This window comes from Bactrocera latifrons, unplaced genomic scaffold (genome assembly GCF_001853355.1).
Source record: "Bactrocera latifrons isolate USDA-ARS-PBARC rearing strain unplaced genomic scaffold, ASM185335v1 scaffold_101, whole genome shotgun sequence".
In the NCBI taxonomy this organism is placed as follows: domain Eukaryota; kingdom Metazoa; phylum Arthropoda; class Insecta; order Diptera; family Tephritidae; genus Bactrocera; species Bactrocera latifrons.
In genome coordinates this window covers 134,775-146,746 of record NW_017534420.1, presented here as the reverse complement: position 1 = coordinate 146,746, position 11,972 = coordinate 134,775, and the positions used below count along the sequence as shown (strand labels likewise).

The window sequence follows — 11,972 nt, the reverse complement described above, 5'->3', positions numbered from 1 at the left end:
CCATACAAACTGAAAACATAGTTAGTAACAGAAATGCACCTGTGAATGATATTTAGCTTGGGTGCAACCGAAGTTAGCATTTTTTCTTGTTTTAAATATAGTCGTGCCTAAATTATATGTCCATATAACATGGAACTATTTATTTTCTGCATTGCACAATTAAACCCACAGCCTCAAAAATAAATTATATTCTATTAAAAAACATGTTCTTTGATTTTTTCATAAAACCATTCTTTTAAAGYTATATCCAGTTCATAGTATACATAAAATGTACTAAAAATATGCAAAAGACAAATAGAATCCTTAAAAATATTTGAGCAAAGTAAAATGGTTTGAAAACTTGACATAAACTGAAACTTCGACTTGGGAAATAATGGACACCCTAATATACAGCTACGAGCAGTAAAATAGCAGTGGGTGTTAGAGTTTTACATACCTGTGAGTTATGCAAAATTCTAAACAATTTTAACATTAATTGAAACGGAAAAGTTTATCATATTTCCCTGGCTACGTTTATTAATAAAAATATTTTAATTTGAATGGGTGTAAGATATATTTATTCACAAAGTTGTGTTTGTATATGAAATTTGATGGGAGCAGTAAAGTAGTAGTAAAGTAATAATTTTTTTTTTTAACTGAAGGATTTTTGGAAGGTCCGTCTATACGAGATATTAGTACTTGGTAGCATGGCCATGATTTTTAATAACAGCAATACAACGCCTCTTCATAGAATCTACGAGACTCTGGCATCTTTTTAGTGGTATGTTCTGCCATGCCTGCTGCACTACGGTCCACAACTCATTGTTGTTTTTGGGTTTGTCATTCCATTCGGCTTTCTTAACGTCTGCCCAAAGGTTTTCAATGGGATTGAGCTGGTAAATTCATGACCTCAATTCCATTGACCCGAAACCACTCCTTTGCCACCCTACTGGTATGTTTCGGGTCATTATCCTGCTGAAATATCCATTTCAGCGGCATGTCCTCTTCAGCGAATGGCATCATAATATTCTGCATTATATCCACGAATTTGTGTCGGTCCGTTATGCTAGTAATCTTGTGAATTGGGACTGCACAAAAAAATTGGGCCTGTAAGAAAAACACACCAAACCATGAAATTCAAACCGSCAAGTTTCATAGTTTTTGTGCTGAATCTGGGGTCGTACTCTCTATTAGGGGAGCGACACGTCTGTCCACAAGATGTTGCGCCATTTCTCAATCGGCAAATTCCCAAACGTTCCTTTGGTAAATTTAAGACAACTTGCTATATGATTTTTTTTTATAAGTACCGAGGACTGCGGACATATAAATTATGTTCATGTAGAAGTCTTCTCACTGTATGAAYAYCGCAGGCCAGGTTCAGTTCATTCCGAATCTCCATAGCTGACATTCTAGGTCGAGTCTTGGCACATCTTACARCTATTGGTGTAAAATTCTCGGAAAGAATCCATATTGCGCCCCCTTTTTCGTCTTTTTTTTATAAATAACTGCATTGTGAGTCATTGTGGCTTAACATCCTACAATTCTTTCCACTCCCTTATAGGATTTACCGTTGTTTATGACAGATTGAATACATTCYCGTTTTTCGTCACTGCAGTGCTTCCCGCGGCCCAAAAAACAGTGAAAAGCCATATTTCTTTTTTTGCTTTTTGCATTGAATAATTAATAAAAGATCTGGAAACTWAMTTTTTGTTTGATAAAATTAAATTTTTTTATTAAAAATWATCTGTTCGCAATCATCTCATCGTTAGCCTACTATTATATTGCTCGCTCATAAAAACAGATATCCCAATAAAATTGGCTTTAAAACAGTAAGGGTAAGTAATTCACACTTATTGTTGTATATAACAGGACCGTTATGCTTCAGAAAATATAACTAAAATAATGATCGACGGCAATATCATAAAAGAAACAAAATTTAAAGCAAAACTCTCTTGGCCAATAGGCACTACTATTTCAATGCTCGCAACTGTATATGCATTTCTATTACTACTTTCGCATGGAATAAATGATAAGCGTTAAAAAATGTTAATCTGTTTTGATAAAACGAAAGTAAATACAAAATAAGCTAAATAGCAAATAGATTTTTTTTAGATTCGAGAAATTTTTTGCCAAAATACTCGTTTTTCTAATACATGAACATTGTGTATGATTCAACTTAGCTTTTATCATTAGCGATTTCTTAAGAGTGTATTCTTAATTTACTTTCCATTATTRATAAATTTAACTATAATTTGCACACAACTTTATGTGACTTATACGAAGTATGTTGGTACATATACCAATTTTATTCGTATTATTTTAAAGGAAATTTGTTCTCTTTATATGTAGTATATGGGGGATAAGGGAAATATTGACCCGATTTTATACATTTTTGACGAAAATGTATATGAATATTAGGAAAATATTYTCTCGGAGCTTTAATAATACAAGTATATCCCACAGATTGACCAATATTTTAAGTAGAAAGTCATTTTATTCACTGTCGTCCCCTTTWTGGCATCTGGGGACTTAAAAAGTTATTGTTCGATTTTGGACATTGTTTAAAGATACAATTTGTGCAAATCTTTTTTGATAAATTTATTCGTGCTTGATTTATAAATTTCGTTATATGAAAAGTAGGCTTGGTTAGCGGTGAACCGTTGAATGGAAATGTTAACTATTCAATTTTGTTGAGTCGMACAAATTGAACATCATATTGTATGAAAGCGAGAACGACAAGTTCTAAAGAAATAATTTAAATTAAAATTAAACATGGGGCGAATGTCGCCTTAATTAATWAAACATATGATTTCATATTATACAAACTTGACTTGAAATTAATAATAGACATTATGAGTAAAATAATATTTTTCAAATGAAATCAAATCTATATAATTTTATAATTGTAACTTCTAAAAATACATATATGTGGCTGTCTATATTTTTTCAACTACTTATCACTCACATACATACACACGTATGCATATTTGAAGTTATATACGCTCAGTAAATGGGAGATCATAAATGGGAGCTCTGCAGTGACGTTTTTGGAAACAAAAATATATTATGATTCAATAAAATAATAAAAAATATATTATGAATCCGTAAAAACATCTTATTCACAACACAAATATTGCATCCGTTGGAAGGGTCGTAGATTTGTATGTGTCTGAYATGAGGTAATCACACTGATAGCAGTAGTGTTGTACTCTGTGAGGATATATTAAGACCGTAACTCATTTAGGTTCGCACATATACCATTGAAAATTTTAATTTATTTGCCTTTTATTTAAATACATTATGTTACATAGTTGTACGATACATACACATACTACATAATTTTCCAGCACACCAACATATTTTGAATTGGTTGCGAAATATTTTTTTGCATTTGCTATTATTATATATAATTGTTATTCTATTTGCTTATTAACTGCTAGTGAATGCCTTAATTATAATTTGTTGGCCTTTTCTCTTTCTTTATTTGTTTTCTTTCTGCATTTCTTGATTGATCACATCAACCAACTCAACTCGTATGCACATCAATTTCGGTTCACACACATCATACACATCGCCAACTGTCGTCTATTCGTTGTTGTTATCGTTGTTATAGCAATGAATGAACTCAATTGGCAACGAGTCAGACTAACCGAGGGCAACATTGAAACTATTTTCACTTATACTCAGGAGTCAAATTTCCGCCGTTGTGATTAGCATCATCCGTAAATCTAGTGAGAACCCGTAGGACGACGCCTCCTCCGCGCATAGAGGAGTACTGGAATGTTGGAATATCCCCAACGATTCGCTCGCAATATCCCCGATTCCTCAACGGCGAGTAACGTACCGATAAATCAACAACAACATCAACATCAATTACATCATCATAATCATAACCACCAGCAATCACATCAACAACCACACGTACTGATAGGCAATAGTAGTGGTGGTGGCTTAGTCGGTGCCCACTACCACCAGCAATATCCACCCCAGCCCTATCCAGCAACACCGGGTTCGCCAGCACATCAACATCGTCATATACCACAACAACACGCAACAACAATTGCAGTGACCGCCTCATATCAACCACGCTCACAGTCGCAGCAGCAGCAGCAGCAACACCAACGCACCCTGTCGACCGCATCCAGTTGTAGTGCACAGCACAAGAGCGTGACCTTCGGTCAAGTGACGGCAGCGTCCAATATCGCCGGATACGCAGGCGATTACAGCGGCGGCAGCAGCAGCGGTAACTCCAGTTGCGGTCAACAATCAATGGCGGGCAACATGAAACACGGTTGGTAATAAACAAAAAGTAGACTGCATACATACATACATACAGAAATAATTGCATAAATGTAACAGTATTCATAAAGATAACGCTATATCATAATTCAACTAAATATGTTGCAAAAACGTTGTTTCGAAAGAAATCTTTGCAAGAAGAAGTAGGAGTAAAATAAAAACAATGTTTACCGATTTTTGTGTTAAGCGAACCGCCGGACAAAGCCGAGCATTAAGCCATTATGTATGTATGTGTGTTGCTGTTTTAGTCGGTTGTAATTGTTTATTGAATGCAAATTACTTTTGATATTTCTCTTTGGTATTTCACAGGCAAATCACAAGAAGACGTTTGCTACGTTGTAGCCAAATACGATTATGCGGCGCAAGGTGCGCAAGAATTAGATTTGCGAAAAAATGAACGCTATTTACTGCTAGACGATTCAAAACATTGGTGGCGTGTGCAAAATAATCGCAATCTGTCAGGTTATGTACCTAGCAATTATGTGAAGAAGGAGAAACCGTCATTATTCGATAGGTGAGTTGCCGCCTACTTAAGTTCTTAGTAGGAAAAATACAATTTACTGCAGCTGAACTTAACACTTTATACTGTTTAATAACTCTTGCTATTTTGTGAATGTAACACTAATTATGAGTTTTACTTTCTGTAATGTGTTAGTTTTGTCTATAATTTGGTATTCATGTTGCTTTGCTTACAATATGATTTTCGTATTCGTAGTTTGTCGCTCCTTGTTTCCAATCATTACACAAAAAACACTAAAACCAACAAAAAATTCAAGATACTTCGTAATGAATGATTCGACTAATAGACTCCTAACAGCCATCGTAAAAAAGAAATGCATTCTTCTAGCATGTTATTAAAATAATCCTGTCCACTAAAAAGTGCGCCTTTAATTTTTCAGAAGTGTGTATTAAATTAGTTGAGGATTTTGTTTTAAAAGGTGATTCAGCATTTTCTGCGGAATCCTAATCAATATTTTCAGAATATTTCTCAAATTATTATTTTTATACTTTACCAATTATTTTTATWTAACTAGCATTATGGGAAGAGTTTTGTTTTTACAATCGCAGGTTTTTACAAAGTGATCAGCTCCAAGCGACTTATCGATCTGATCTCAATGTAAAACAAATACTAATTCAAGAAAAATTGTCCTTCACTTTAAAATCGTGTCAAKGTTCGTATACATGATTTTCAGAAGGGAATTTAAAATATCATGTCTACCAATTTATGGTGTTAATTGTTTATTGTTCTTCTGGAAGACATACCAACATCAGATATAAAATTGAAATTCTTATTAACAAAGCTAAGTAAAAAAAATTTAATAGTCTGTATTACCGTTCTTCAAAGCTTGTCTGGGAAGTTAGCACTTGTTTTTTTTTTTTTTTTGAACGTTTTACTTTACTTTTTGCCCGAAAAAAAAATGTATTAGTGAAAAATTTGAATATATTGTTACCAAAAGTTATGAAAAGGTGATACTATTTCAATAATGTAAATTGACCTATAAACCTATATACATAAGTCACTAATCGGTTTGTGAAAGGTTATATTCTCAAAAAGTTTAGAACATTACTTTATGTTTGGAGAACTAGAAACGTTTGCGTATTATAACGGTAATTTAAATATCATTACATATTATATTTCATGTGCATTTGTAAGATCTTTTCAACCCTGTAGAAGTGTTTCATGTTTAAATTACTTGTAATACATTCGGATATAAATGTAGCATTAAATACACATARATACCCTGTATCGTTATATTAAAGGAAATCCACCCATATATATAATACACATAGTTTAACCAAAAGTCCATATAACTAATGAATTGCATTCCATGACATGTAGCTAAACCCTCTTAAATTTGAATCGTTAGCATACAATTGCGGCATTCATACTAAGCTTTCTTAATAAAAATAACTGCTTCCAATATTCATAGTTTTAATTTTGTACTCTGCTCTCTTGCAGCATTAAGAAAAAAGTGAAAAAAGGCTCCGGTTCGAAAACATTACCAAATTGTTCACCCTCAAGGCAAATTGAAAGTCCAACAATGTCACGTCGCTTACCACCAGATCCAGCCGAAGCTATTGGCACTGCAATCGTTAAATATAATTATCAAGCCCAACAACCTGACGAACTGTCACTGAGCAAAGGGACACGTATTCTCATACTTGAAAAGTCAAACGATGGCTGGTGGCGTGGCCAGAGTGGAAATGCCGTCGGCTGGTTTCCAAGTAATTACACAACTGAGGATTGTGATAATGATGGTGAAATACACACATATGCCATGGCGGAGAATGTGCTCGACATTGTGGTAAACATTTCTTTTCTCAATTATTTACCAAATAAAAACAAAAAATCAAGAAGATATACATTAAATTTAACTCATATTCACTTTAGGTCGCGCTTTATAGCTTCTCATCGAACAATGACCAAGAACTGTCATTTGAGAAAGGAGACAGACTCGAAATTGTGGATCGTCCAGCATCTGATCCAGATTGGTATAAGGCAAGAAATAATCAAGGTCAAGTCGGTTTAGTTCCACGCAACTATCTCCAAGAGTTAAACGATTATCTAGCTACACCGTTCCGTAATAATAGTGGTGGCAATGGCAATGGCGGTGGTGGCGGTAGCAGTGGTGGTGATTCAATTGATCGTCGCAATGACGGCATGTCAGCGCAATCTTCACCACCTATGGCACCGATGGAACGGCCAAATTTGGCTGGAAAATCTTGGTATTATGGCGCTATCACCCGTAGCCAATGCGACACAGTATTGAATCAACATGGACATGATGGTGATTTCCTTATACGAGATAGTGAGACTAATGTAAGTATTGATAGTATTAGTAGTATTCCTGGAACAATAATTATTTTTAATATTTTAATTAGAATTTGTTATTATATTTTTTATTTAAAATTCTTATATATATTTTTAATTATGTATTGTCTCCAAAACTATTGACTGAATGCCTTACGCCGCTACCACTACAAAATCCCCAATCGGTCCCACCCACTTTCTTTCATCGAGTTGGGCACCTTGTTCATTAATCACTCAACAAATCCTCATTCCTCGCTCATCCTATTTTCAAGACAAGACTACGTAGTAATATAACTTGTGTCCGTTTATATCCTTATTTTCTTCGGTGTTCGGTGTTTTTCTTCTTTCAACAACCATAGATAAGACTTCTTCAATTTAAGTGCATTGAAAGTTAACTAAGCGTGAGAGAAAGAAGCTGGAGAGGAATGCCATTAGTAATTTGATAAAGGAGAGTGGTAGGCTCCTTGCAGAGAAGAAACGAGAAATTCATGAAGATAGTTATTTATTTCTTCTTCGCACGCAATTATTGCCAATGTACAAACACGCATGAAATTCGTAAGTTGTTATCAGACAGCACATGATTAAAAGACAAAGAAAAGTTGTTGTCAAACACACATAGAGGCCCGTATGCTTTCGAAGTAATCTTCAGATAGTTTATAAATGTTAAACACCGTCTTATCCACAATCGACCTCGAAATACCAAACCTATTTCTTCCATACAGCGTGTCCCCGTTTGATTCTAACTACTTTAGCATTACAATTACATCACATGAACCCGCTCATCTAACATCCATTTCCCAATAATCCTACCCCTTCGAAACAGCATGTTTTCTGGAGCTCTCGTTAGATGTTTTCGATGGCTATTCTACGCAAACAGGATTTCCGTTAAAACAACAATAACAGCAATAACAAAGAAACTTTGAAWTAATTTAAAATGTTACTGAAATAGTTTGAGCTGGGTTTGTTGAGTTTGTATTTTTATCTTCATATTTTTTATTTTATAGTTAAAACTCACCAGTACGACTATTTTTGTTTTTCGTTCGGCCCGCTACAACAACAATAACAACTATTCTATTTTAGTTGTATATTAAAATATAACATTTCTTTTCCACTTTCAGATGGGTGATTATTCGGTTTCTCTTAAGGCGCCAGGGCGCAATAAACACTTCCGTGTACACGTTGAGAATAGCATGTACTGCATTGGTCAACGTAAATTTCACACACTAGATCAATTAGTAGATCATTACCAAAGAGCACCGATTTATACGAATAAGCAAGGTGAAAAATTATATTTGGTACGACCGTTACCAAAGGCAAATGGCACGTAAGCGAACTACATTTGCGGCAGCAGTTTGGCATAATCCTCGTTATGCCAGCACATTACATTCATCAGAAAAAACATACGCAACTACATAAATACACACAACTCATCGATACTGGCCACTTTAGGAAGTTTTCACCTGTTGCTACTACTGCTGTAATACCGCCCGGCGGTGTAACAAACAAATTTAGATATTATTATATAATTTCACCGATACACGTAAATGTAATGAAATACGACATAAATAACGGTTAATGTGTAAATGATAAGATACACGCAGCGCTAAAACGAAGTAAGCAAGTTTTAAAACAACAAAATAAAAAATAATGCAACAACAAACATGATAACAATTAGAGAGGGATGAGTATCGTCAAATTATCACAATTTAAAATTAAAGAGCTATAAAGAGCAAATAATGAACGTAGATGCAACTACCAAAAAACGGAWCATTTAAATTATATACATATATAAACTTATGAATCAATTAATGGATGCAAATATATATATTTATATATATTACAATAAATGAACGTAAAAAACTGGCACTTGCATAGTATTGTATTATATATTTTAGTTGATTATTATTATCATAGTTATTATCTTAGATTATTTGTTCTTCTTCAACTCTAATGAAGACAGTTTTGAAGAAGGCAAGCACGGAAAAAAGCGGGTTAATTCGATTTAGGTTGCTAACAAATTTCAAGTTGCCACCATTTTCGATTTGTTCGAGCGCAGCATTGCGCGCCGCAATTTGTGAACGTGTGCGCACTGAAATCTCATAGTTTATTGCAAACATATTTATAGATATTTATATTAGATTTAGAAGGAGCGATTGATTTTAAACATCAGATAGGTTTTTTTACAATATACAAGTGAACAAATATTTTGGTTGCTGCTGAAATTATTTTAGATAGGTATGAAAACACAATTGATTTATTGGCGCGACTAATTAGAGAGCAATTTTTAAGTGCGAAATTTGTTGTAAATATTTGTAATTAGTGAAAATTCTATTTGAAGTAATGTTTTCGAAAAAAAATCGCATTTTCTTAAATTCGACAAAAGGATTTTATTTCAGAAAATGTATGTCATTTTTTTTAATTTTTAAAATACTCATACTTGTTACTTTGTTCATTTTCATAGAATATAACCTTTTTGTAACTTGGAGAAACAAATTTCCAAATTGTTTCAGTTTTTCAAGTATAGTATATCGAAATCTCTTCTTTATGTCTGAAATTTCTTCTTTATGTATGAACACAAAGAAAAGAGCTTTGCAACAATTTCAATCTTGTTTTGCAACTGAAATGAATATAACGTCTAGAAAAAATTGTCAAATATTATATTTTTTATACTTCAACCAGGGTTAGATCTTCGATAGAATTCATTTGTAGCGTTGGATTGCATACTTTGTTGATTGATAGTCAAAAAATATCTCATCACTCTAAATTTMATTATAACATTTGTTTATATTCATATAAAGGCTTTTAAACTAAAAGAAAGACGTAAAATATCAATCAAAATCAAAAAGACTATTGGATCCAGAAAGCTAGTAGGTCTCAAATATATTATTTAGGATGATTTTTCGAATTTCTTTAACAAAATTCAGACTATGTTCACAAATTTTCTGGAATCGAAAACTTTTCTTTCCCTTTTGTAATAATAAAATGCTCACGCCATTTATTTTGGTAGGTGAAAAATCGAATAGTTTTCTTTCTAAACTCTCTGATCGTTGTCTAAGTAAACAAAATGTGAATATAATTTAGTGAAATGAAATTTAAAATAAAGTTTAATATGATTTTCACTACAAAACATTGAAGGCTTTGAATGCAAATGTAAAATTTATGAAATATGCTTACATATTTAATGTAAATGCTTTTTAGGAAAGGTCGGAAAAAGTCATATAATGTCACAAATATAATTATTATATATCATATTTACAAAAGACAAAAAATCATACCATATGAGAAAATAACGAAATAATAAATGTATGAGGCCAGAGACTTTGCAAAAATGTGTTGACACATAAAATATAAAAACGAAAAAACGACTTTGAAGGGTTCAGGTTTATACTGCTTCGTATTTATGTAGCTTATCAGTTATAAAATTGCGCCGCTTCTCTAAAGAAAAAAAAAAAAACAGCAAAGAAATACTTTCGCAAACACACAAATTTAAAAAAGTTATTATTTTCTTACTATACAAGACACCGATTACTGCGTACTCACAAACAGAACCCTTCATTTTCGTAGARCTTGCACAGACATACTAGTATGTAGTAAGCTATATAAAGTAAATTGAAAAACCAAACAATACTTGATAAAAACATAAACCATAAAATATTGTAATATGTATACTATACTATGSAAAAATATATATACGAAATTTCATTACTACTATAAATTATTCAAAAGCATGGAGAGGTGATGATTAAAAAGGCAAATACATAAAATATAAAACCCTGAAAATATAAAGCAAACATATTTTAAATAGAACAGACTATCGTAGGAAAATAAAAATAACGTTTATATAAACATACATATATGTATGTGCTGTACTAGTATGTTTAAATGGCATTCGTGGTCTCATGCACCTATGTACATATGTACGTAGCTGCTCAGCTCTGTAGTCAACTATTTAGCACTAAAGCCACTAAGCAACGGAGCGCCAAAACCCGCTTCTACCTTTMAATGGTAAACACTTTCGAACCAGCCCAGCTGCTTCATTTTATTATTAAATGTACTAAATTATTATATTATAAATATAAATAAGTAATACGACAAAAATAATATTCTAAAAGTCCCACTTGCGAATATAAATAGTTTAATTCTTAACTTTTAAATATTTAAAAAAAATTATTATTATAAGGTCGATAAAGGGATATAGACGACTACTGCAGAATGTCGCAACCTAAAATATGCAAAATATTTGAGTTTCAGTAATAAATGACGAATATTTTGAAGAAATAATATTAATTTCATATTATTAAAGTAGCTTTTTTAATTTGTTTTAGTTTTAAACTGTGTTCAGAATGGAGTACATAGTCATTATTGATTGTATACCTACATAAATGCATACAAAGAAAGTTATTTATGTTATTAAATTTGAGTTTTTTCATTAATTGTTAATAAAATTGTACAGTTTTGTTTTTGTATTTTAATGTAAAACACTATAATTTTATTTCTCTGCGTTAAAAGTAAAAAAATATTTTCAAACATAATCTCTTCATTGTCGAATTGGCGTTGATGGCCAAGAGCTATGCTTCCATTTCTTAAGCATATCTATTTTTCAAYAAAATATTAGGCAAATCATAATTGTTCGGCGCTCTTTATAATATGTACTCTTTTTTTTAACCATTCACGTGGACGTGCATATTGCGCTCAAGAGCTAAACCGACTTAATAATAATACCGCAAGCAGTATAATACAGCCGTTTAGAAAATTTTCATCATTCACAATGTGCTGCACTTGAATACCTTTCTTATTCATGCTTATCTATTGCTTTCTCTATATACTATACATATATAACTAATATTTTTATATTTTTATGTAAGTATTGTAAAAAAAAGTT

The 11,972-nt window shown here is 32.4% G+C and overlaps 1 protein-coding gene across 1 annotated transcript in view; it reads left to right on the top strand.

The window, feature by feature from the left end:
- Positions 1-10,544, top strand: part of LOC108967959 (cytoplasmic protein NCK1) — a 30,564-nt gene extending 20,020 nt beyond the window's left edge. Inside the window, exons 2-6 of the mRNA XM_018931672.1 lie at positions 3,593-4,270; positions 4,588-4,792; positions 6,239-6,584; positions 6,671-7,099; positions 8,209-10,544. Of these exons, the coding sequence (XP_018787217.1) occupies positions 3,760-4,270; positions 4,588-4,792; positions 6,239-6,584; positions 6,671-7,099; positions 8,209-8,418 (1,701 nt within the window). The 5' untranslated portion in view covers positions 3,593-3,759 and the 3' untranslated portion in view covers positions 8,419-10,544. The remainder of the gene's footprint in view (positions 1-3,592; positions 4,271-4,587; positions 4,793-6,238; positions 6,585-6,670; positions 7,100-8,208) is intronic.
- The last annotated feature ends 1,428 nt before the right edge of the window (positions 10,545-11,972 follow it).